Source organism: Symsagittifera roscoffensis, chromosome 7 (genome assembly GCF_963678635.1).
Source record: "Symsagittifera roscoffensis chromosome 7, txSymRosc1.1, whole genome shotgun sequence".
Lineage (NCBI taxonomy): Eukaryota > Metazoa > Xenacoelomorpha > Acoela > Convolutidae > Symsagittifera > Symsagittifera roscoffensis.
The window spans coordinates 37,986,437-38,013,752 of NC_087068.1; the positions used below are offsets into that span (position 1 = coordinate 37,986,437).

At 37.1% G+C, this 27,316-nt stretch overlaps 1 protein-coding gene across 1 annotated transcript in view; it reads left to right on the forward strand.

Annotated features, from left to right (window-relative positions):
- LOC134851861 (uncharacterized) overlaps positions 1 to 26,343 on the forward strand; it is a 125,095-nt gene extending 98,752 nt beyond the window's left edge. The window contains exons 2-7 of the mRNA XM_063868139.1: positions 16,251 to 16,423; positions 16,662 to 17,568; positions 17,729 to 17,930; positions 23,022 to 23,259; positions 24,614 to 24,934; positions 26,040 to 26,343. Of these exons, the coding sequence (XP_063724209.1) occupies positions 16,258 to 16,423; positions 16,662 to 17,568; positions 17,729 to 17,930; positions 23,022 to 23,259; positions 24,614 to 24,934; positions 26,040 to 26,245 (2,040 nt within the window). The 5' untranslated portion in view covers positions 16,251 to 16,257 and the 3' untranslated portion in view covers positions 26,246 to 26,343. The remainder of the gene's footprint in view (positions 1 to 16,250; positions 16,424 to 16,661; positions 17,569 to 17,728; positions 17,931 to 23,021; positions 23,260 to 24,613; positions 24,935 to 26,039) is intronic.
- The last annotated feature ends 973 nt before the right edge of the window (positions 26,344 to 27,316 follow it).

Here is a 27,316-nt window from a genome sequence, read left to right on the forward strand (position 1 = left end):
AAAAGAATCTGGATTCTGATTCCTGGATTTTGTTCCATCTTCCTTCAGCCGACACAGTATAAGATTCAACTTCTCTAGATTGTTCCTTAATTATTCTACCAAAGATGAAAAGATCGCCTAGGTACTCCAACGCGTTTTGTTCTGATAATCCGCTCAGTTTTAAGTGTGAACTTTTTGAATTGCTCATGGCGCTGAAACAGGGCCCATGGGTAGTCTTTCTACTTATCGAGACCCACAGAGGCGTTATTAGAGCTGTGAGATTTTATGAGTCTACTTTTAATGCCACTTGAATAAAACCAGAAGTTGAATCAATCTTAGGGAAGAACATGTAGCCTGCCAATGAATCACTGACAAGGTTTTCTCTGGTAGGGACCAGCTTGTGTTTTCGATCTGATTGCTTAGCGCTATACTATCAACTACTAATCTCTGGGGTCCGTCTTTATTTTGTTAGCCAGTATAAATGGGGCTGCCCAATTCGAGTGATTTGAATTAGCTGAGTTGCTTTTTCTATTTGGGTGTTTTGTGAATTGTTACCGGAAAAATATGAACATGTTTCAGGACTTATCTCAGGCACCCAAGAACATAGAGGCCCAAAATTGTTTGCCTATCTAGCGCACAAATTGCCCTCGTAATGAATTTTCCATATTTTTTTCTTAATTTCTTTAGTTCAAGTTTCTGTATGTCAGCCTGAATGGTTTTGCATCAGCCTTAACTTTGATTTTTCTGTTTGATTTCACCCTAAATTTCTTGTTGCTTTTAGTTGCTTGCTACTAAGGAGTCCGCTTGGTTGAATTTGATTTTTCAAATCGGTGTATTGAGCATTGTTGCGGTCATGATAATTGTTAATAGCTTCGTTTCGATTTTAAATTCCTTCAGGTAACCTTTTCCTTGGCTTACACTTTTCAGTTAATCAGGTGCAAGTAGTCCAATTTCCGCATTTTATTCCTCTATGTCCTCCATTAAACCTTCTTGGCTACTAATTATGCTACCGTTTTCATAACTGATGAGGAATTCTACTATTTTTCTGTTTCTGCTGGGTATTCATGTTTTTCTTTCTGCTGTTGCAAAATCTGAAAATCGGTTGTTGTTTGTGATGATATAATTAACGCTGTCTGATATTTCATAAGGTACAGAAATGGTTAAGAGTACACTTTCTTTTTATTATAAAATCCAAACCAGGAAGGCAGAACAAGCAATTATACACCGTTATCAAAAACTCCGGAGCAATCGCTTCAGATTTTGATTTCAGCTAGGTTTTTATGTACCCACTGTCAATTATCTTCAACGGCGAAATTTTAGGGCTGATGTTTGACTATAAGTTGTTATGCTTTCCAGCTTTCCAAGTCATTCAGTAATGTCAAAACTAATGAGCGAATTGCTTACCCCGCTGTCTAACAGTCCCGTTACCAAAATGCCGTTTAATTGTAAGTCCACATTGAAACAATAAGCAATTGGTTTTTGCTCGATCTCTTGAACACTGCTGTCCCTTCGAATGCCATTGCTCTGGGTAATGTTTCACTATCGACCGACGTCTGTTGAACAAGTCTGTTCACCGAGTTTATTAGGATGTCTGCTTCATCCCTCCTTTTCGCTACGTTTCGCGGCGTTTGTGCTCCTTTCTCAGTTCTAAAGACAATTTCCAGGTCCTTGTCCCCGTTCTTCATGTCCTTGTCCCCGTTCCTAGGAGAGAGTCCAAGTAAAAATCCCTCTCTTTAGCAATCACGATCTTCATGTCCTAGTCGTTCTTGACTGTGATGGATCCCTCAAAAAACTGGAAAAACTAAGTGATCCCGTTTGTCTTTGAACTCGTCTGGGTACGCCGTCAGCGCCAATTGTTGCAAATACACAAAAGTCGTTTGAATTTTAATCTTCCTGCTGCACGCAAGCGGTCCTCGAAACACTACAAATTTAAGGCCTTCAACAAGCTTTAATGATCTCATCATAGCTATCTCTAGTGGCATTTCAAAGGGTACGATAAAAATTAATTGTAGGTTTTTGCAATCTTAACACGAAATAAAGCGGCCGTTCATCTGTTTCGGTTCCTTTTACTGTCTTTTTCCATTTTTTTTATTGGATTAAAATCTCAAGTAGGATAAATAGTTTGTGAAATTGTTAGAACCGGTGAACGCCTCCCATAATAGCATCTCTAAGTCCATTGTCATCCTTAACCCTCGCTCTACTCAATTATTATTTAAGTTGTTTATATAGTTGAAACTTTTTAGGCACCCTCCACTGATTTAAGCTGGGAATAAATTTGTCCAAGTACTTTTTCATTTAAAAAATATTCACGAAATCAAAGAAATTATCGACAATTTTTTTTTGATTTTCGCGATAAAACTCAACGTTATATTTGAAAAATTTTCAACGCTCTTTTTGATATTTCGTTTCTTTTTTTGAAACTCTTGTTCTTTCTGACTCCGCTTTCGCTGTTGCCACCGAGGTACGATGCGAGTATCTAGCAACTGCTAAATTGGAAGTGAACAATTTCAATTCCAATAGTTTAATCACCTCTCTATATCAAACATCTTGAAGTAGTCACAGTTGATTTCAGAAACTCTATTTGACCAAGTAAATTTTGAAAATTATGTTCGGTTATTAATGAGTGATCGTCATTTGGTTTTGGCAGATTCAAATCTTTTTCTGATTGTCCACGGTTTTCCCGCTTTCCTCTGTAGTATCGCTAATGTTAACTGAGCAAAATTGGAGATCCTCTCAACTTTGTTTCTATATGCTTGTCATATGATCTTGACAATTGCATATATCAATTTTTTACCACAAGGCAATTCGTTTGTATTTGTGTCAATAATGTAACTTAATGCTGTCAGTTATCAGGAATCATAAACCTCAAGTAAGTTCAAGTTCTAGCCTTGACTTTTCTTTAACAACGCTTCTGATTCCCCACGGTTGTATTTTTACCAAAATGATTTGTTGAATCCACGTTTCTTTTCGGTCTGATATGTTGTGACCTGTATTGTATCATACCCAGAACCTTGATTTGATAAGATTTTTTTGAGGACTCTTGACAGACTCATCAACATGAAAGTCAACAAGAGCCTTGGCAAGTACCTACATCAAGGTGGTACTGGTAATACAGACACAACACCCATCATGGCGGTGCAGTACCGAGGGGCATTGAAATTCTAAAAATTGCAAAAACAGGTGCAAAACACAATCAAGGCACCAAATGTTTTCAGCAACAGAAAGCTGAAAACCTACCTACCATCCTTAAAGTTTTCCTATTTGGGTAAGCTAAAATCAAAATTGCTTTACAAGATTTCATGTTGTTGATGCAACTCTACCTATCTTGGCCAAACGTTTCGACATCTAGCCACTAAAAATGGCGCTTACCGATAAGAGGACTCACATGTAGGACAACTACAGCAGGATTGTCATGGGATGTTATAGACCAAGCTAACACCAACGTCAAGCTACTGAAGTTAAAAGCACTTCACATCTGGAAAAAAAGACTGATATAAACAGGCCCAATGTGTTCAGGAAGAGAGATTGAAACTTAAATTTTAGTTCCGAACAGACAATGCGATAAACATCGATATTATTAAATCAAAATAACGACATATCGATGTTCGATACAAATACTGATATTTTCGAAAGGCAGTTTTCGATAGAAATCATGATAATGATATTTTTGACACGGTAATAATGAATGCTTCATGAAAATGTAAAATATTGTGTTTTTTTTTGATATTTTTGATACTGTCGTGTTCTAAATTTCGAATTTCGGAACATCACTAAACTCTAATATGTGTTTTTTATTAATGAATTTTTTTTGTGTTCGTTATTTGCTGCTCCTCAGTTGTTTAAGTGATTCTTAAGAATTATTCCCGAATTTCAATTGACTATTTGGTAATGGAGAGCGAGTTTTCGTTTTTGAGCAAAAAAATTGGTATTCGATATTTTAAGTCAAATATCGAAGAATAATGTTATATTGATACTGCCATGATTTTAATATTCGTTATTGACATACTACGATATATCGAATTCCCTGGTTCTGAAAATGAAGCTTCGTCTAATAGAAAAAATAGATAAAATTTGAAATAAAAAAATGACATGTTTCGAAATTGGAAAATGAGACGAATCGAAAAATTGGAAAAAATAAATAATGGAATATCTCTGAACCTTAAGTCTGATGATATAATCAAAAAATTCTTTCGGCGCGAGTTTCGAATTTGCAAACTTCTGTTTTGTTGAATTTTTCTTTTTTAATGCCCATTGTACTAGGATACTTTTATGATCGACAATCATTTTATAAGCTTAATAGTTTTAAAACGGATGATCCACAAAAAAATAAATTAAAAAAGGGGCCCTTCCGTTTAGGTACGGTCGTGTACAAGCTGGATAGGGCCCATATCAGCATTTTATAAATACATCAATAATCAATTTTCCGGGATTTAAGTCAAGTCAGCGTTTAATGCCTTGTTGTTAAAAGTATTAACTTCAACCATCCCTCCTCTACAACAGCACTAAATGAAAAGTCTACGAATTGCATCTTACGCAGTGATCTGCATCCCCGTATACAAAGTATAGCGCTCCTGAGCAGCGCGAAGCTTATGTTAGTTCTTTCATAGTTAATTGTTTCTGAATAGCTTTCATGCACTTTTCACTTAGTTTTTCAGCTATGCGCTGCATTGTGCAGCCATTAGTGCAGCCAAAAATGAGCGAGCGGAAGCTGCTCTGTTCAACTTCACTTTTTTTCTATTTTAAGTTTTTTAGTGACTCGTGGTACTTATACACGTCTTTCAGTAGTCTTCGTGAAGTTTTTGCGTGCGGGTTGAAGACTTTGACATCAAAGAAAGTTCGGATAATTTTTGAGGCCCATAATCCGTTTGCATTTACATCTAGTCGGGCGTCTTCATCAGTTGTGGTTGAATTGTTGACAAAGCTCTTACCTTACAACGACTGAAGTTTTGGCTTGGTTTCAATATCAAAGCAAACCTCGCTCATGAGGTTGGCAAATGTATCTCTGATTTCGTTATGCCTCATGTGGGTCTATCCACACTTTGCACAGTGAATGGCGTGGGTAAGGTCAAAAAATTGACCACATGCAAATGTGAGTGGAATGTTGGTTGGTTACCATCCATATCTGAAATAAATTCAATCTCGGAATTCGGATTTATTCAGGTTAAATTTTTATCTGCTAAGTGGCAGTGCATTTAACCAGTTCGGAGGCCATCTCAAGTGCGTATTTTTCCTTGTCACTCTAGTTGTTCAATATGTTAGTTTTCTTTTTGTTTGTTTTTTCGGTTTTAAGTGTTTTAATTTTTGTACAGACTTTTTCTTCATCAGATATAGCTGTTAATGGTTCGTATATGTCTAGGACTGACGATGTTTTAATTGATCATTCTAGAAAATTCTCATAAACAGAGGATAGCTTGATAATTAGACCACCCATTTTCAGTGGCAAAGAAGCGATTTCTCTAAGTTGATCGCTGATATTATCTTTACCAATTAAATTTGGAAAGAGGTTTTCCTGCAGCATCTTCTCACAGGCCTGCTTGTTTTCTGTGGTATTGATGGTTGTTCTAGCGTAAAACGATGATTTTTTTATACCCCTTTAGTGTAGCAAGAGTACACGTTTTGTGGCGATGTTTGCTCGATCTTGCCTTCTTCTAACTGAGTTGTTAAGAAAGTTTTACATTCAGTCTCGGATCCTTTGACAGAACCAAGTACTCTGGCCCTTTTCTTGATTTCAATTTCGGTACTTTTGAATACTTTTATCGCCTCATTGTATTTTTCATCTTTTACAATGAGCTGGCATTTCGATGCCTTTACATGATATCCAGAATATTTTCCATGTTTGATAATGTTGTCAAGAACTCTTCGCAGGCTTTTCAAATTTCCGACTGCGTTCCCATCGTCTGCATACCGTTTTTGTGTTAGGCTGTTATCGTTGACTAATTTTATTAAAATTTAAGAAGCTAGCTCTTACCTTGCCATAGCTAATGTGTCTCCTTGTGCAATTCCTTCTCTAGATAGGATAAAATTTTCATTTACGAAGAGTTTGGGCGGATTATAGTATGAGTTCTGTATAGCGGGTAGTAGAGAAGGGCATATATTTGCAAGGTTTTCTAAAGCCAGGTTCCGATTTAGGTAGTTAAATGCATTTTCCACGTCTATCAGTAAAATTGCATCGGACTCTGATTTCTCGTACTGCTTCCTAAGCGTATTAGTTGCATATTCGATGCCACATTTTTGGCCAAAGCATAGTTGGTAATTCGATCCGAGTACCATAAGTTCGCTTTTTAAGCCTTGTGTGATCGTTTTACCTATTATTTTGCGGATGACTTCGCCTATGACAATTGGCCTAACGGTTTTTATCAAGTGGAAATAGTCGACAGGCATTATATGGTTCAACAAGCTCATGACTTCTGTCGATATTTTCTGAGCGATTTTGGCTAGTGTCTTTGTTAATTCAACTGACTGTTGACCAAAGTGCGTTAGCATGGGTCTCGACTCATTTGTGTCCAGACCTGAGGGTCCATGAGAACCATGTTTTGTCATGGCAGCCATCCTATTTTTCTGGGCGTTTGTTTGGTCGAATGTGGATGAGTGAAAAAGGATTGTATCTTTGGAGCATGATGTTATTTAGTTGCTGTTTACTGGCTCAGCGGGAGGGTGTTTCTCAATGAGGATTTGCTCAACCGTTTGACCTTTGACGGTTTTCTCGAGTGAGAGAACTCCCTTGGAGGTATCAGTTAATTTAGCATTAGCACTCGATATTTTCCGGTACTCATTAATTTATTAAATTGCTATGCTTCAGTTTTTATTTTCTGTTTCCTACTCTTAGCCAAGCGCATTTGCAGCGTTTTTCCCTCTTTAAATATTTTCCGCCATTGCTTAAGCCTTCTTGCTACAGTTTTGGAGTACGAACCATTACTCTCCGATTTGGTTTGCATAGCATGAGGTGAGAGAATGTCATTGTTGCGTGCATTAAGTTTGTGTTTTCTTGCGCTTCAATTAACGAGTTGAGGGTTCTATCTAAAGTTCTTTAAACTGAAACCCAATTCTGTTTTTGCGAGGATCATGAAGACTGGAAGAAAGACTGGTTTACAGTGCACTACTTGGCGGTAGATTGTTTTTAATTTATCTTTTAGTTCGGGTGTCGGATTTGACCAGGGATCAGGTGTGGCTTCTACAGTTTCGTTGCTGTTTGCAATGGCAGGATTTTCATCGTTAGTCAAAGGAGCTTGTTGAGGTAGAGTTGGAGGGGCTTGAATGTCAGTTGTAGTGTTTGCTGTAATCAGCGAATGCAGCTGAAGATTTCGTCGTGGTCGCTGGCTCGGTTAAGGCGCTGCATTTTGAATGCATGTAGGCTGCGCAAAATTCCACGGCTGCGTAGATGGTTGTTACATATGATACAATCTGTTTGATCGGGCATTATTTGAGGAGGAGTGTTATCGTCAGATTATCAAGAGAATTTATACATAATCGAAGCAAGAAAACTTGTAAAGAATTCATTATCAAAGTACGAGAAGTGGATGCCATCTCGGTAGAACTTTTGAGGTGTTAGATTTAAGTTGTATCAGGGAGTTCAATTCCGGTTCCAATTCTGGGGGATCAATTCCAATTCCTTGTAATTCAATTCCAATTCCAATTCCTGGAGAGACTAAAATTCAATTTCAATTCCAATTCCAATTCCAATTCCTGGCTATTTTCCGTTGCCACAATGTTTATTCTAAATTAGAATTTCTAATATTTATTTCTAATATTGTTTTATTACCTCTATTAAGCGTAAATAATGGTGTATACTTTTATGTTGAAAGGAAGAATTTTTGTATTTAAGCATTTTTACGTTTATCAAGATTTAGACCGAGTCATTTTTCAAAATATCAGTTTTATTTGCCAATTTTTGATGTCAATTCCATGTCAATTCAAGCCAAAAATTGTACTCCAAATCCCATTCCCAAAACTGGAATTGACAACAATTCCAATTCCCAATTCCTGTGACCCTGTCAATTCTCAATTCCAACAAAAGTCAAGTACTTGAACTCCCTGAGTTATATGCGAAACAATGAGTGTGTGTGGAGGAACAAATTTATTAATTAAGTTAAACAGCACATGGTTATGAATGTTGTGTTTGCGTTAACATCATTTTTATTGGAGCTTTGGGTTGTTTTGGGGAGAATTAGGATTTTAGGCTGGAACTTGTTTGTAATTAGATTGATTAAGTTTTTCCACTTTTGCTCAAGTTGTCGCGGATGCAGCCCATTATCATGCCCGGCAATGAGGGTAACTGTATTAAAGCGCTTTGGTCTGTATTGTAATACTGTTTCACTCAGATATTGGAGTGTGACGCCGCGGTAGAAGTGAATTGTGGATTTTACTAGAGCTGGTTTGATTAATTTTGTCCTTGATGTGCCAATTACAAGCTTCTGTGGGAAGTCAGGGATGCGCCTTGTGTGGAATCGGCGCATCCACTTGAAACTAAGACCGCAGAGGCAACGGAGAAGTTCTTACGCAGAAAGTTGGGGGGATAGTTGGGCAATGATTCAAAGAGTTTAATTTAAATCTGAGAGCTAGAAAAAAAGGGAAAAAGTGATAGGTAGGAGCGGTACAACCCGTGGTGTTTTTGAAGGGTAGTTCCAACTGCTCACTCCTTCGTCTAGATGCGCCAGGGAGGCTTCACTCGCCTACGGCTGGGAGGGCGAGATTTGGAAAGATAATCAGAAGAGGTAAGTTAACGCGCATATGACATGAAAACACACATGCGGTAAATTTGAATGAAGCTTTTTATTAAGTTTATCGCAACAATTACGCTAAAGAACAAATGTGCGAAAACATTCGTAAATTATATTTTTAATTCTCTTCTTCTGTATTATATCGGCTTAGTGAGCTGTTTTTTGCTCTAAATCGTGTTTTGAGGATGAGAGAGTATTCCCAAAGCGCCGAATCTTTTTAACGCCGAAAATTATAAAGCTATTCATAACGCAAAATGATTCTTTTAAATACACTGAGAAATACAATACAAAAAAGGATTGTTTTACATACATTGTATGTATTACCATACATGTAATACATACATGTATTACCACAAGGCTCCATCCTCGGACCGCTCTTCTTCTTGGTTTTCATAAAGGATCTTCCATCATGTGTCATGTCCAAATCGTTTGGTTATGCTGATGACTACAAAATTGTAGGCGACAACCCTTTAACACTGAATATAGACGTTAAAAAACTGTGGCGGTGGTGTGACGAAAATTTCATGTCAATGAACTTAGGAAAAAGTAAAGTGCTCTGCATTAAAGGTACAGCTCCTATTGCACTGCCAAACCATGAATTTGAAACAACTGAATGTATGAAAGATCTGGGAATTCTCATAAATGACACACTCTCGTGGACTCTGCATGCCAAGAAAAGGACCGAAAAAGCCTTGAACGCTCTCTTCATCCTAAAACGGAATCTTTCAAAAGCGACGTTTTGGACCAGAAAGAACGCATATATCTGTTATGTTGTGCCAATTTTACACTACGGTTCAGCCCTTTGGAAACATCAAAAGGCGACTTAGGTACTCTTGAAAGTATCCAGCGAAAAGCAGTATCATGGATCTTCATCACAAACAACATATCGTATAAGGATAAGCTCGTGAAACTCAATATCCTTCCAATCTCCTTATATCAAGAACTTCATGTTATTCTCTTGTTTGCCAAAATACTAACCGAAAAGTTGACATAGACTGGCGTAGTCAAGTAACCATCACAGACATCAGTACTCAAAGAACACAAGCAACACGAAATTTTGCCTGCAAACAAATACGTCTGAAGAAGTGTGAATCCGATCACTGGTTTCGAGCTTGCCGTCTGGCCCACCTTTTTAACGATTACTTCAAATTTGACATAATCTTTGATCCAGGATGCAAAATTAAACTGCTGGAAGTTTTTACGAAGTTCTTCAAAACCCGCTACAACGAATCAGATTCATGCACTTGGCGGATATTATGTGGCTGCAACAACTGTAGAGATTTGAAGAAACTAAATTTTAACAACTGAAACACGAACGTTGAACCTCCCAATCACTGGGTTTTATGCGAACCCTTGGATTAGTCATAAATCCTTTGTTATTATTATGATTATTATTATTATTATTATTATTAATATTTTTACAATAAACTACTCTAAATGACGATAAAACATCAATTTACAAATGTTATTTACAATAAATCACATACAATTTGGTTCTAAACCATCATGATAAAAAATTAGCCAATCACAGTTGACCTCTAAATTACTGAAAATTTAGTCCCAAAATATTTTTGGTTTTTTATTCAAAACGTACATGTCTAAATCGAAATTATGACTCAGAAACTTCCAGACAAATTAATTTTAAAATGTTTAATTAATTTTAGAGGTTAAAAGTATTTTAATCTTAATAGTAATTTAGAGGTCAACTGTGATTGGCTAATTTTTTATCATGATGGTTTAGAACCAAATTGTATGTGATTTATTGTAAATAACATTTGTAAATTGATGTTTTATCGTCATTTAGAGTAGTTTATTGTAAAAATCCTGACGATGCACATAGTTGCGAAAACGTTTGAAATTTACTTTTTAGCAAAAATTTCTTCAATTTTACTTGTAAATTCGTGATAAACCAAAAAGCGAAGAGCTTGAAATTCCAACTGTTTTCCCATTAAAGGGCCAGTATAAAAATTTTTAATGATTTTCATCAATGTAATGAGAATTTTTATAGTGTTTTTTTTTATCGATACGTAAAAAATGGCCGATTTTTATTTGAGTTACCGAAATGTTTCATATTGTAGCAGCTAGCTCCCTGTTCCACAGCATCAACACCCTTAACACAGGGGAAAAAAAGCAATACGAGAGCCTTGTTACAGCAATTCCTGGCCTATCCCTTAATAACAACTTGCTGAACAAAGGAAAGAACCTCCGACGACTACTCGAAGACAGTCCACTGAAGGAGAAAAAAGTGGTTGTGTGGCACGACGTTGTGAACAACACCATTAGCAGCCACAGAACAAACAACTATCGCCCAGCTGGTGTCGAGGAACTGACAAACTATTTGAAGACGAAGAAGCAGCAGATATTGGCGATCGTTTATTGCAGAAGGGAAGGAACGCCCGACTTGTTTAGTCAGCTTCTCGGCACAGGGGTGCTCATTATTCCAGCTACAAAACGACTACTCTCCAAGAGCAAGCAAAACAACCCGGAGCAGCTCAAGGAATATTTGAAGCTGCACCAGAGTGCTGATTTGGAGCTGAAATCTCTGCGATTGGTAGTGGCACACAAAGAAAGGCTGTCAGAGCTGATTGGCAATATCAGGGGCAAACAACAGAGACCATCACAGACAAGGAGGAAGGCGAAAGCAAGACGTGAGCAGAAGCTGAGGGCAGAGGAAGTGTCTGCGCTTCAAAGACAGGGGTGAGAAGAGTGTGATTTGTTTTGCTTTGTGCCTTGTGAGTTTCATTACTCGTGGCCTGCAAAACAATGACCACAGTACTTTTGCCTGCTGTTTGGCTCAGACAAATTTTGAAAAGGAAACTAACTTGGAAAATTGTGTTAGACTATTTAAAATTCTTTAAAAAAGTTCAAGTATCTGTACATAGACTGAAGTTTCTGAGAAAATGTCTGAAAAACGATCTAATACCGGACTTTTTGAAGTTTAGGGTCCCCGAGAACGGGGTTTTTTCGGACCAAGCTGTGCATAATTTTCAATTGAAACTACTAAGGACTGAAACTTCTAGGGCAAATGAGGATAGGAAAAGGTACGAGGAGATGCTAAGGAAAGCAAGATCACTGGTGCAAAAAGAAATTGACAAACAGTGGTGGGCATCCATTTTCCGATTCGTGAGGCGGCAAGTTGAGGCAAGCTTAAAGACAACATCAGAAAACCATAGAAAAAAGTTAGAAAAACTGTCCGAGAGACAAGTTAAACCTCTTGGGGGGAGAAATGAGCGATCAGTTAGGGTACTTGATAATATTGAACTGCCTGAATGGGTATATGAAGTGCTATCAATGGGCCCCAAGCATCCAATTAGAGACAAATTTAACGAAACACATTTTTTGGCGGATATCGACAGTTTCCTCTCACAATTGAAAAATCAAAAAACATCTGGTGAAACGTTATGTGAAATAGAAGCCGCGGCAAAGGCATATGCAAAAAACGTACGGCAAACCCCAAGAGACAAAGCCGTTGAAAAAACGAGGAAATATCTCAAAGATAATGGGTTGCTGGCTGTGCCTTTTGATAAGGGGGTTGGTTTTTGCATAATGAGGAAACAAACATATGAATCAAAGCTGGAATCCTTGTTGCAATCTGCTCAGTTTGTGAAAAAAGATGCAACCACTGATGAGGTGATACTGAAAATTGAGAAAGAACTTAACAAAGAGTTACTAGCCATGAACAAAAGAGACGAGATAAGTGATCAGTTATATTCTAAGATACGATCAACAGGGGGGCAACCCGCCCGTTTGTACGGTTTAGCTAAGGTACACAAGGATGAGACACCCCTACGACCTGTACTATCACTTCCCGGCAGCTCGTATGAGAATCTTAACAAAATGCTTGCGAAGTTTTTTGACAACATCGATGGAGCAAATATAGAAACCAATACTAAAGAGGCTAGAGAAAAAATAGAAAACATTGCTCTAGATCCGGATGAAACCATAATATCTCTTGATGTGAAAAGTTTGTACACCAACGTTCCCCTGAAGGAGGCAATTGAAATTGCTTTACAGAAGCTGTACAGCCAGGAGTCTCCTCCTGAAATTCAAAGAGCAACCATGAAAAGGCTTTTGAATATGGCGGTCAGCAAAGTATATTTCAAGTGTAATGATTCATGGTATGTACAAGTTGATGGTTTAGCAATGGGAGCGTCCCTCGCTGTAATTCTGGCAAACTTATGGCTGAAAGAATACGAATTTGCTCTACGACAACAAATACCGGTGGGAACGGGGGTACAGCAAATTAATGACAAAAACGGCTTGTGCCCATGTTGCAGCAGGAAAGTCACATATAGATCAAAGGGGGTTGAATGCGAGAGTTGCCGAAACTGGTATCATCTAAAATGCGGAAAAATATCCGATGACGTATACGCATCAATAACCGAGATAGTCTGGTACTGTGAAAGCTGCTGCCGAGCTAAGAACAAGGAGAAGGATACTCCCCAGGTGAAATTGTTCCTCAGGTATGTCTTCTCGATGCCGCCAATTCTCTTCATCCAAATTTGCAGTTCACTCTAGAGAAAACTAATTCGGAGGGGAATTTGCCGTTCCTGGATTTGAACATAAATATATCGCAGGATAGGCGTGTAACTTGCAGTTGGTATCAAAAACCAACAGATACAGGGACTATACTGAACTATAGAAGCTGCGCCCCAACTCAGTATAAGCGTAGTGTTATCCAAGGCACTGTACACAGGGTTTTTAGGAGTACATCTAGCTGGGAGCAATTTGATAAGGCTATGGAAACTAATAGGGCGCAATGGCTGACAAATCAGTACCCTGAAAATTGGTCCGCAAAGGTGGCTTCAGACGCCTTGTGCAAGATCATCGAGGGTAAAGGCAAGCCCCTGGATAGTGACAGGGGTTTGTCAGTTCAATCACCAAAGGATGAAAAGCCCCCAATGCTGATGGTGCAATATAGAGGTAACCAGAGCCAATATTTTGCTAACAGGTTACGAAAATTAACGAACGTTCAAGTGGTTTTCACCACAAGAAAACTACAATCATGTTTACCATCACTGAAGTCAGCATTTTCTAATGACCTCAAGTCAAGAGTGGTTTATAAACTGTCATGTAGTGGATGCACTTCCACCTATGTCGGACAAACTGTTCGACATTTGACCACTAGAATTGAGGAACATAGGAAAGCAGACTCACCGGTAGGCCTCCACCTTCAGCAATGCCAACTTGAGGGAAATAGCGCAGATCTTAGTTGGGAAATTATAGATAGGTCAAACAACCAAACAAAATTGCTAACACTAGAGGCAATACATATCAGGAAAGAGAAACCGGGCTTGAACACGCGCGATGAGTTTAGGAGCAGGGAGTTAACACTGAAAATTTAGTCCCAAAATATTTTTGGTTTTTTATTCAAAACGTACATGTCTAAATCGAAATTATGACTCAGAAACTTCCAGACAAATTAATTTTAAAATGTTTAATTAATTTTAGAGGTTAAAAGTATTTTAATCTTAATAGTAATTTAGAGGTCAACTGTGATTGGCTAATTTTTTATCATGATGGTTTAGAACCAAATTGTATGTGATTTATTGTAAATAACATTTGTAAATTGATGTTTTATCGTCATTTAGAGTAGTTTATTGTAAAAATCCTGACGATGCACATAGTTGCGAAAACGTTTGAAATTTACTTTTTAGCAAAAATTTCTTCATTATTAATATTATTATTGAGAAATACAAAACTGAAGTTTTACCAAATCGATGCGGTCAAGCAGTTTTACCGCAGCGGAGCACACTTGTTTTAAACCACTTTTTTAAAATTTAGAACAAAAAAAAATTTCGACGCTTTGAATACTTTTTTCAATTTTTGGCGTTGTGAATAGCTTTTTAATTTTTGGAGTTGTGAATAGGAACTGGCTGAATAACTTTTAATTTGTCTTATACATTTTTTGAGTTTTGTTCGCTCTGTTGTTTGTCCGTTTTTTTCGGCATTATATGTTTTGATCTATGAAAAATTGGCTGTATCACAAATTTCTCGCTCTACAAGGTTGGCCTCGTTTCTGATCATTTTACACCTTCGTTGAATTTTCCTTTGCTACTACTACTACACATACCCCGGGGCACCCCCCTCCGCCTAACATGAGTAAAAAAAAATTGAGTCTCTCCATAGCAGTATTTTTCCCATTTGGTTGAGGACAAGGGCTCGGGTTATAGTTTGCAGCGGCAATAATGGAAAAGAACCAAATTTTCGTCATTTCGACAACAATTCAAAATGCTCTTTTTAGCCGAAGCACTCCATGAAATGAAGCAATATGAGAAAGCTGTGTTGGTTTGAAGAAAGCATTGCAATTTAACAAGTGCTCGCTGCGAAACCTTCGCTCTAAGACTGAACACAAAAATGACGAGGACGATCTACCTTGCTCTTCAGAAACAAATATGGAAGAAAGATTCAAAAACTCAAAAAATGAAGATAACAGTTCAAATTTGATGTTGGGATCACATTTCTATTTCAAATTAGCTCAAATACAAATTGCGAGACAGAATTATTCAGCTGCAATGCAATCTCTACTTACAATACCCGCTGAATCTCGAAGTTTGAACGTGCAAGTTATGATTTGAAGAAACTAAACTTTAACAACTGAAACACGAACGTTGAACCTCCCAATCACTGGGTTTTATGCGAACCCTTGGATTAGTCCTAAATCCTTTGTTATTATTATTATTATTATTATTAATATTATTATTGAGAAATACAAAACGGAAGTTTTACCAAATCGATGCGGTCAAGCAGTTTTACCGCAGCGGAGCACAAAACTTGAACGAATACTGGACTGTGATGCCGGAAATTGGCCGCAGTTAATTATTTTCAAACCACTTTTTTTATAATTTAGAACAAAAAAAAATTTCGACGCTTTGAATACTTTTTTCAATTTTTGGCGTTGTGAATAGCTTTTTAATTTTTGGAGTTGTGAATACGAACTGGCTGAATAACTTTTAATTTGTCTTATACATTTTTTGAGTTTTGTTCACTCTGTTGTTTGTCCGTTTTTTTCGGCATTATATGTTTTGATCTATGAAAAATTGGCTCAGTAGCCGCATATTGTTTAATTTGACCTGCAATTTTTTTGTATGTGTGCTTTGAGGTTGAGGGGGACTTCATAAATTTTTAAAAATTTTATTCGACCTAAAGGGTTTCTGCTAATGAATTTTTGGCTGTATTGCAACTTGGTACGTTTTTAATGCTTATTTTTTATTCTTTTTTTTGCGGCACGTTTGTTTCAAAACTAGTTTTCATTTTGACAGATCTAGTTTTTGGACATACTCGGTTTTTTTTGTTTTTTTTTGGTATCGCAATTGGTGCGAATCTCAGCTTCCTTCATGTAATTATTTAATATATAATCAGTTTTCAGGTATATTAATCTGTTCAAAGCATCGGAGGTCAGTTGCACGCTAGTAGTTTTTTGTTCGAAAATTTGGTATTGCAATAAGAATATTTACAAAAATTTACAAAATATTTTATCCGAGCCCTAGTGAGAACCTTCAACCACTCAAAAGTCTATACTCCTACTACCATTGCTACTTAGAATGTGCTTTCAGATACCATGGAAGAGTCAATGCCGAAGCAGGGTACAACGGAATTGCTTCTGTACAAAAAGCTTCGCCAATTGCATGAAGCAGGACTGTCAGAAAGCGTTGATTTGTTTGTAACAATGTGTCAAAGCAAGCTGTCACAAAATCACATGTATCACAAATTTCTCGCTCTACAAGGTTGGCCTCGTTTCTGATCATTTTACACCTTCGTTGAATTTTCCTTTGCTACTACTACTACACATACCCCGGGGCACCCCCCCTCCGCCTAACATGAGTAAAAAAAATTGAGTCTCTCCATAGCAGTATTTTTCCCATTTGGTTGAGGATAAGGGCTCGGGTTATAGTTTGCAGCGGCAATAATGGAAAAGAACCAAATTTTCGTCATTTCGACAACAATTCAAAATGCTCTTTTTAGCCGAAGCACTCCATGAAATGAAGCAATATGAGAAAGCTGAGTTGGTTTGCAAGAAAGCATTGCAATTTAACAAGTGCTCGCTGCGAAACCTTCGCTCTAAGACTGAACACAAAAATGACGAGGACGATCTACCTTGCTCTTCAGAAACAAATATGGAAGAAAGATTCAAAAACTCAAAAAATGAAGATAACAGTTCAAGTTTGATGTTGGGATCACATTTCTATTTCAAATTAGCTCAAATACAAATTGCGAGACAGAATTATTCAGCTGCAATGCAATCTCTACTTACAATACCCGCTGAATCTCGAAGTTTGAACGTGCAAGTTATGATTTTACAAGTTATGTCCAAGCAGAATTCCGGTCTGCTGACAAACGGAGGAGTTTCTAGATCAGAAGCGCTTTCTGACTTGTTGGAGTTTCTAAAGCTGTGGCCATTCGCTTTCTCTTTAATTACATCATACTTAAGAGAAATAGCTCCTATAGGATCTGAATTATGGAAAGAGCTGACCATTACAGTTGAAAAAGCTTTAAATGATCTCAAACTGAATTCAGTTTATACGGATTGGGTCGTTAATTGGGTTAAGTTACTAGCCATGGATTTCATGATACCCAGTCCGCGATACTTAACTCAATTACAAGAAGTAACTACAGGTATTCAAACATCACTAGGCGTTACACCTGCCCCTCTCTTAGTTGCAATAGCTACTTGCCAGTACCATTCGGGTCAATATGAACATGCACGAGCTAATTTCACAGAAGCAAGAAGGAAAGATCCCTTTATTTTGACTGGTATGACGAAATATTGTCATCTGTTGTTTATGGTTAAGAATACACATATGCTGGACGTTGTTGCAACAAAGCTCATGTCTATTGCACCTGAAAGCGTAGAAGCTTTGATAGCTCTAGCGTAAGTTAGAATATTTTTTCGTGTACTTTTAAAACTATCACTGCAATTTATAAACCAGATTCGACATTTCATCTCACCCGTTTATTGATTATGAAGACTAACTATTTTCTCGGACACCATATGCCATTGTTAGCTATATTTCATATTTCTTCTATTTAAGCTACTACTGTCTGGCTGTAGTCCACACAACCCATCCAGAGTCTCTCTCAAACAACACCATTCAAAAAGTGAGCCGAGTGTTGTACATTGCACATAAGGCCCTTTTAGCTGACAGCAGATGCATGGAGGCGCTGCTGCTCAAGGCTAGAGCCCTGTGGACCAAAGAGATCAATCGGCCAAATGAAGCACTTGACCACTATAGGGTGAGTATTTACAAAAGCGAGTGTTTGTTATATATTTCGCTTGCGAGATGAAGTGAGATATGTAACAATCGGGTACTAGACTTTTTCCTCTAAATAACTTTTCTTTAGTAAGTTAGTAAAAAATGAACTTGCTTTATTATTGAATGTGAACAATTTGCTGGAGCCTCCTCACCAGGCCTGGAGGTAACGCGGGAGCCTTGTCACTCTAAGACCTGGAGTTGGATCCCGGTCGAACCTTATTTTTTCAGTTTATATGAAACTGAATTTTTTTGGGAACAATTGAAATTTCGGACTTTTGTTTGTGTGCTCATTTTTTGTCGGCTTAATCTCCAAAGCATTGTCTTTTGTGAGTTGAACAATTTTTTACCATAAGTGACAGGCGTTCCGTTAATTAGATTTACCAAAACGGATTTGGGTTGTTTTTATTGGCTTAGTCACCTTTTTTGCGCATAGTTTAAACAACAATTTCTTGTTTTCGGCTTAGCAGGTGGCTACCCAAGTTTTGTCTGGAATTGGAGTTTTCTTCCGATGTACTGATTTCTGTGTAGTTTTTGTTTGCTAGCTCGCAATGCTATGATTGCATGGTATTACAAGAGTTGCAAACCTCCAATTCGCCGCTGCATTAAATGCAATTGCATTGCGCGGTAAAAGTTGAGATCTTGTAGTTAATGTGTGGCATGGGTCCAGCATTCGTTTCAGCGCGCTGTCAGGTTCTTTTGTTGAGGCATTGGAAAGAACCTTCTTTTCAAATAAGCTTTGATTATTTTTTAAATTAATTGTTTCACGCTTCTGTATGCTAGGTTGCGTTTTTTTTGGCGTTCGCTCCCGCCTCAAAATTAGTACATCATGGCGCCCAATGCGCCTTTAGAAAAAAATGTAAGGTCTTTCAGCCAAAAATGTGACGTTTTTTGCTGCTTTAATGTGATGTTTTTGTTGCTTGTTTGCGAAATGCAGCTTGGCCTCTGTCATTAAAGTTTCGTGGACCCTATTGGCAGCCAATAAACGATTTTTTTTTGGGATAATCTAATGCAATTGAGCGTGGAATAATTGAATTGTCTCTTTTGAATTTTCTCGCTCTCTTATTGACTGATTAATAAAACAAGCAAAGCTTGTGTGATATTATGAGCTTTTTTTTCCATGAAAGTGTTCATTTTGACCAATAACCAGCTATTACGTACAGCCAACGCTAAGGATATTAACGCAGACTATTATATTACAAATAGCACTTAAGCTTCAAGGTATCACGGATCTGTAGCGTAGAGGTAGGGAAAGAGACTCGCAACAAAATAAGAGGGTTCGAACCTGGGCAGGGTTAGATGTTTTTAATGAACTTCTTCATATACTAGTTAAAATGGGTCCGCTCTATGAATTGAGGCATGTTAGTTGGTAATTTTTTTTTCAAAATGGACTGGTACTGCTAATGCTTCATAATTGGCGTGCTTCATAATTGGCGTGCGTCATAAGAAATCTTGTAGACTCAAAGTTTTACTCATTCAGTTTTTCCGAGTAGCGTCATCGGTCATATTTTTGCTTGTGTATATTTTCGCCTCTGTGTTTTTTTACCTACACTAAGTGTGTCTACAAAGCGAAAAATTCAAATATGTTTAAGTGTCCATGACTTTTTGAAGACGCGCATTGAGGCGTTTTGGTTCTTTTCTTTGACTTTTTTCAATTGTGAGAGCTTGTGTATTTGTAACCGAGTTTAATACTTTTTCCCAAATAATTGTTAGTTCATATTTAGCAGAAATTGTTTATGCTGTTTTTACCTTTGAGCTAAGTAAGGGTGTTGCAACCGGGTACTATACTTTATTTTTCCCCGTAAATATTTTTGCTCCCACGATTTCGCTTCTAGAAATGGTACACATGTTTCAATTTACTCCACAATAAACTAAATTCAATTAGTCATCTGGCGTTAAGGTAATGTAACTAATGACGACAAAGGCTTATGGTTTTAATCCGGTCGGAACTATTTTTTTATGAGCTAGAATATTGTTGCCTTTTCAGACTATAGTCCGTCTGTTTTTTTTTCGTCGGCTTAGTTGCCGTAGTCCATTACTTTGAAAGGTTAAGCTTCCTTCCAATTTCCTGAATGGAGTTTCTAAAGCCCCATTGGTAAATGTTGGAAGAGATCTTTTGTGTGTATTTGTCTGATTCTTCTTTGTTGATTAATTTGCACGTATTTATTAAGCATGCGATTATTACACTTTTTTCCCGTAAACAATTTTTCTTACAAATTTTAAAGAAATTGTGAAGTTGCTTTATATGTGAACCTTAGCAAACTCGAGACTTCTTCCCACATGGCTTAGAGGTAACTCGGTTGTTTTTAACCCTAAGGTTGTGGGTTCGAGTCCCTGTCGGACCTTGTTTTGTTTTCTTTTCCGATGGAAATTATTTTTTTTCCGGGAAAATTTAATTGACGGAATTTCATTGGTCTGATTATGATTTGTCGGCTTAGCTGCCACATCGGGGATTCATGTTTTTTAAGCATTTTTTATCTTAGATGCAAGTGTTTCTGATAAGAAGTTTTGATATGTATATAGTTTTTTTTAATGAGAATACACGATCTGTTGGACCAACGTTTGTCTGCTTATTTTATGTCGGCTTTGTCCCCAGAATTGGCTGTTTTTCTGGAATTTAAAGAAATTTGAAGACGTTTAATATATATTTTGAAAGTTTTCCGTTTTTGAAGGATACTTTATGTTGTGTCATTTCATATTGGTACTTCGTATTGAGTTGATACTTTATATTGTCATTTGAAGGACAAAATTATTGACAAAATATCAAACTTTTTCTGCTTTGCAAGCTTGCTTCTGAAATTTTAATCATAAAAATTGGTCTTTTCATGCTCTTATCTTTTGACATAAAATAATTTCTGGGTGTCAATATGAGCATGGTTCTTTTTATTCCGACCATTGAAAATAGAGCTTAGTGATTGGCTGTTTTAGTTTTTTTTTCTGTTTTCGACGCAAATTCAGGCACCGCAAACAATTATTGCTGTAGGTTGAGTGATATATCATTTTAAAGCCTTTCAGCCGTGAGTCGAACGACATGAAGAAATATTGAAAAAAATAGTCCCAGTGTCGAGAAAAAGTTGGCTATTAAGGATAAGAAAACATGATTTCAGTAAAGAAAAACTAAATTTCAGCGCGCTTCTTTTAGTGTTTCTTGACATCAAAGTTTCCCAAAAAGATTTAGCGACCATAGTGCAAAGAAAAGATTTTTTTAAAATTTTTGCTGCGTGTTTTTTTGGTTATGCTTAATTGCTGCGTGTTTTCGTATGCTTCAATCAACAGTTTCGTATGCTTTATTTTTAGCTATCTATCCATTATATATTTAACGCCCGGCTTACTATCTCGCCTTGCTTAGGTTTTTTAGATTATTATTTTTTGCATATTGAACGAAGAATTTTTTACGTTTAAGGAATGATTTTTTCACATTTAAGCGTAAGATTTTGTTCGATTTTTTTTGTTTGAATACAGTGATTATTTCAACAAGTTGAAAATTAGTGATTCAATTGATGTATCATATCAGGGTTCTCCAGGGGTTGCGAATTTGTTCTCCAAATATGCGTAGCCATATCTTTATATATTACGAGATACGACGATTTTTGTGATTTTTTAAAAAGTTTTCAGAAAACGTGGACTAATAAAATTCCACAATGATTGAAATTCACAGCCCCATGGATTGGTACATTCAGGGTTATTTTGGAGTTTGCAAAACTTGCCTCCAAATGTGACTGCTCAAATGTTTTTTGTTTCCGAAATTTGACGTTTTTTAAGAGATTTTCAAAAGTTTTCAAAAAACATTTGAAAAATTTATAAAATTGGGAGTTCACATCCATGTAATTGGGTGTTGTTAGTTACTGTCAGAGATTGCATATCTTGCCTTCCAACGTGACTGCTCAGATTCTTTTAGTTTTCGAGATGTGACATTTTTGTATGATTTTTTTTTCAAAATTCTTAAAGACTTTAACTAATACAAAACTTCAAAAAGGTTGAAAATCCAATCATCTAGTGACGCACTGTCAGGATACTATCAGGCATTGCAAATTTTAACTCCTATTATGAATGCTCGAATCCTTTTAGTTTCTGAGAAATAGTGTTTTTTATGATTTTTAAATTATTTTCGGGAGACATTTAAAAATTTCAGTATTGAAAATTCACAGTTCTATTGCTGGATGCTTTCAGGGTAGTCTGAGGCGTTGGAAATCTTGCCCCAAATAGGACGGCTCAATTCCTTTTTGTGTCAAAGATACGACATTTTTCAATAAACTTTGCTTTGAGTTTTTCGACCCTGTAGTGGGTTGCTCTCAGATTACTCGCAGTGGTTGCAAATCTTGCCTCCAAATTTGACTTGATTTTCCAAGATATGACGTTTTTCTGGTTTTCCAATTAATGAATTGAAAAAAAAGATTGATTAAAAATTTTTATACAAAATTTGAAATTACCAACCCTGTAAATGGGCGCTGTCAGGGTACTCACAGAGGCTGCAGGTCTTGTTTCCATGTTTGACCGGATCATTTTTTTTGTTAGTTTTTCGGGCTCAAATTTAGTTTTTCGCGGTTTGATTTCCGATCCGCAGTAGTCCGCATGCCAATTTTTGAAACAATCCGATAATGTGAACTAAATTTTACTAGTAAAATTTTGCTGGTGGGGGAAAGGAAAAAGAGCCCACGCTAGTTTTTTTAATCAGTATATTTTTAAGTTAAATTAGACTTTTTGATACTAATTTTACGAGTTGGAATTTTGTTTCCGATGTCAAAAGAGCAGTTTTAAACAATTGCATTGTTCAAACTTCTGACCAAAAAATATTGGGGAGCGGTGGTGAAGTGGTTACGTCTTCTCCTCTCAATAGAAAGGTCGGATGTTCGAGGCCCACCATGATCCGTGCTCGTTGCTTGAGGGTGAAGCAACATTACCCAGCCCAGGAACATAACGAAAAAAAACTGCATGTAGTTCTTAAACAGGGGCACAACAGCTGTTCGCCGTGATGAGCTGTACAACTCGTGTGTTGGTCCTTTCCCCCGTGGATCAATGGTTTTAATCTTAAGAAATCTGGCAACAATTTCACAGCAACTAAAATATTGTCTAGGAAGCGCAGAAATGGCGTCCCTGGTGTTTCGAGGCATACGCAGATCATGTGGAACTTCTGCTGTCAGGGATAATCCAGAAGAACCAGGCAGATGGTGCTGGAGGAATGGCTCACAAGGAGGCTATTCAGAACCCTGCCCTGGTCTCCGCTTTCCAGGCCATCAAGAAGTGTGGAAAGAATGCGAGAACTCTAACCCTGTTGGCAATGGCTTTTGTAAACGAGCAGATGGCCAGCAAAGGTTAGTAGGTTTTTCAATTAATACATAAGACGAGTTATCCACACGGGAAAGGACCAACATACGAGCTGTTCAGCTCGTCACGGATAACCGCTGTTGTGTCCCTGGTTACGATTTACATGCATTTTTTTTGGCTATTTTTCTGGGCTGGGTAATATTGCCTCACCCTTAAGCAACGAGCATGGATCAGGGTGGGCCTCGATCATCCAACCTTTCGATTGAGAGGCGGAGACGAAACCACTTCACCACCGCTCCCTAAAACCACTTCACCACCGCTTCACATCAAAACATTGAAAAGCTTTTTACAGCAAAAATTCTGCTAGGCACTTTTCCCATACTTGTGTTGTAGAAAACTGCTGCGAACCCCGTTTTGATCCTTACCCCGTTTTGATTTTTTTCTAGAAAATATTTTATCCTTATGATCCATTATTGAGCGTTTGTTATTAAATGTCTTGGAGAAATAAAATCTTAATTTAAACTTTTTATAACTATTGATAGCCTGTATGTTGTCTTAAGTTGAGCATGAAAATTCTTCAACGATGAGTTTAGAATAAAAATAATTACTTCCTTTGGTGGCCATTTAAGAGGAAACTGAAGATCGATGAATGCTCCTTCCAATTATTGACCGTGTTGCCCCTAATCACTCCACATATAGATTGGTTAAAAACATTAATTCGAAAACGCCTAATTAAACAATTATTATTTTATTATCAATTCATCGTTGATTTAACTTATTTATTGAACAGCAGTGAAAAGAAAAATCAAATATTTAATTTTGATGACAGGAAACTGCCATTTAGTGTCAAACTTCCATATGGGCAAATGTCTTTATTTCGGGTACAAATCGGTTTCAAGTCATTTTGAAACGGAAATTTAGACGAAATCTTGTCTGTACAGCGTGTTTACTTGAAGTAGCAAATAAATTCAAGGGTCTATAAATGAATTATGAATGAATTAATTAAATAATGAAGTAAACTAATTACCCTACTTTTAACGAGCAATAAATTGAAAAGGTGCGCTATCTAATTGTAACTCACTATTATATGAACAGTTTTGATATGCATTTTCATGGGGTCTGCCTAAAAATTAGGCGAAAAGTTCAAAAAGATTGGACGAAAATCAGCCGCTCGCGGTAAAGATCAGAACAGCTCGAGTGATGGTCCTTTCCTTTGCCGATAATCGGTATTAAATCAAATTTTTCCTAAATTTAAAGCATTTTTTTTTGTAAAACAGAACATGGGAAAGCTTTCAGTCATGTTTTTTTTAAATGGCATGATGAAACTTACGTTGTACCCAGTCATTCATTGAGTATTAAAGGTTTCACGAGCAAATAGTTTAATGTTTTTTTCTTCGATAGACAAAGCATCTGTGACTATTGAAAAGGCACTGGAAATGGATCCCAAGTACACGCCGGCGATCTTATTAAAAGCGGATTTAATTCTATCCGAATCGAAGACAACATCTGGAGGAGTATCGGGTAATTCGAATGCCACAAGTGAAAACGCAGCGGTCGCGTGGCTGAAATCGAAGCTTGACACGTATCCAGAAAGTGCAATTGCAATCCACGAGAAGCTAGCCGCAATATGGGCAGGTCTGGACCAGAAAGACGAAGAACTGGTGCATAAAAACATAGTGATGTCACTTTCGAGATTGCCACATGACGGAAGTGATATATCTGGTATGTGTTATAGATCAACTATGAACATTCAGGGCGGATCTAGGATTTTCCCGAGGGGGGGGGATTTCAAAATTTTGTAAAAAATTTTGTCGACCTTTTTTTTTTAGGTCGACCAAATCGATTTTCTGAGCTCTCTTAAAGCACTACAAAGACACTGTTTTGGCCAAAATTTCTGCGCCGCAGGCAAAATTTTGAAAAAACGGGCCAAAAAAGGGGTTTTTAGGCACTTTTTGGAAAATGTTTACCAAAAAAGAAAATGTTTACCTAAGTTTACCAAAATATATACTAATTTTGAGGGGCTCCCCCCTCAAAATTAGTATATATTGGCGCCTTGAGAAAAATTTTAGGTCCGTCACCAAAAATGGATATCTCAAAATAGTACAAAGGGGGATCCTTTGGGTCGGCAGGGGGTCGAATCCCTGAGGGGGGGGGACGTCCGCCCCCCCCCCCCCCCCCCCCCCCTAAATCCGCCCCTGTGAACATTACAAAATACACTCTCTGTTACTCTGTTACGACCACTGTTAGCGAAGAGACTGTTTTGTATTGGACTGTTTTGTGTGGGACTGCTTTGTACAGACATGGAAGAAAAACTTTGAATTATGTTTTTTTTTCACGCGAACTCATTTAAGACAGACAAATGCCACGTAGGGGCGACTTAAATACCCTAATAAAAACCCAGTTGGCATGATTCGAACTGCGGTGTAAAGTTTTGCTTTTGAGACCAATTTGAACGAACAGTTGATGAATTGGGTCTGTTAACTGGGTCTATATTTCTGAATTATTACATTATACATTAGTGAAGTGCTAATCAGTGTCATAAAACTTAAATTACCAACCCAAAGCCACCAACAAAAATTTTTTATTTTTTTAAAACTTTTTTTTGCTAAGATTACTGTGACCAGTACATTCTGCGCTACTTACCGATCAACCGGCTATTTTTAATTTGTTATCTGTTAAAAATCGATTATTGTGAAGATAAATAGAATATTTTATATTTTACTTTAAGATATTTAACTTCTGCTCATTGAAGTTTTCGGCTGAAAAAGCAGAAATATTCTGAAGGTAAACTTGAATTCTGAGTATGTTCAATTTGTTATCACTGCAGGTAGTGGATTTGGATCTCTGACATCCAGAATAGAAGACGATTTCTCGGCACTGGATTCAGTTGGACCAGGATACTCTAATTTTGCTATGGACATGGAGACGACTTCTGGTCTCTCGGGCCGAGGAACAGGTGGAGGAAACGGATGGCACGCCACGCTCACTGTCGGAGCGGCGGCTGCTAATGACTCTGATATATCTTTTGATTAGAGTACAAATTTAAAACTAAATTGAAAACTGCGAGAGAAAATGGGAAATATGATCAGTATTGATGAATAGTAGTTGGTTAAATTGAATCAAGAAAATCATTTTATCTATAGCTGAGAATGGGAAGGAAGATTTTCCTTGTTTTTTCATTTGCTTACGTCAGCTATTTCTTATGTTTCTAAGTGTCAATGAGCTAAGTGAAGACACTTTTTTAGGTCGCGATGATGACCGCTTTACACTTGCGATCAGCTTAGTGTGTTATTACGAACCTTCTATTTTTTCTAACCTAACTCGCAAATAAAAAAGTTCATTAAAAGTGTTCACTTGTTTGGAAGTTTCACTAGCATGGACATTGCATAGCATCTGTTCTCAGCTTTTCTTGTGGCTAGGATTGCAGGTTCGAACTTCAGAAGTAAACGAATTTTTGCTAATTCGAGGCTTTTTCTAATTTTTATTATTGAACTGAGTAGAGCTGCTTTTTGTCGTTTTATCGCAAATGTTTGCGAAGCGAAGCCTCTGTGTCGATTTTGCACTTAGGTATATATGCTCTTTTTGAGTTCAATTCCAATTCATCTGCGAAAAGTTTGTTATTTTGCGGAAATGGGGCAAAAAAACGTCAATTACTTCAAGTTTTGTTAGTGGATTTCAATTTGAAAATTTTCCAGCTGAACAAAATTATTCATAGATCCAGTTTTCTTAAATTACGTTCTTTTTTTAAAAAAAAATGGTAATTAGGCTTGCGAATAGCATAGGTCATCAAATCGGATTATAGACTTTTCGGATAATCTTGTTTAACAGAATCCTTTGTATGTTGGTTCATAATTAATTCAAATTTGTTTGCGTCTTCGGTACGTTTGGTCTGGAGAAAACGAATACGCCTGGGACGGCAAAGGCCTCGGGTTCGAACCTGATAAGATATATTTTTTTCAAACGTGAAATATCCAAAAAATTGTCGGCTTATTATTGTCTGCTTATGTTTTGTCTGCTTAGTTGCCACATCATAGAATAGTTTTTTTTGTTGTTCGCAAGTTTTATTGTAGTTGCTATAGATGTTTTGAATTTTTCTGCTGATTG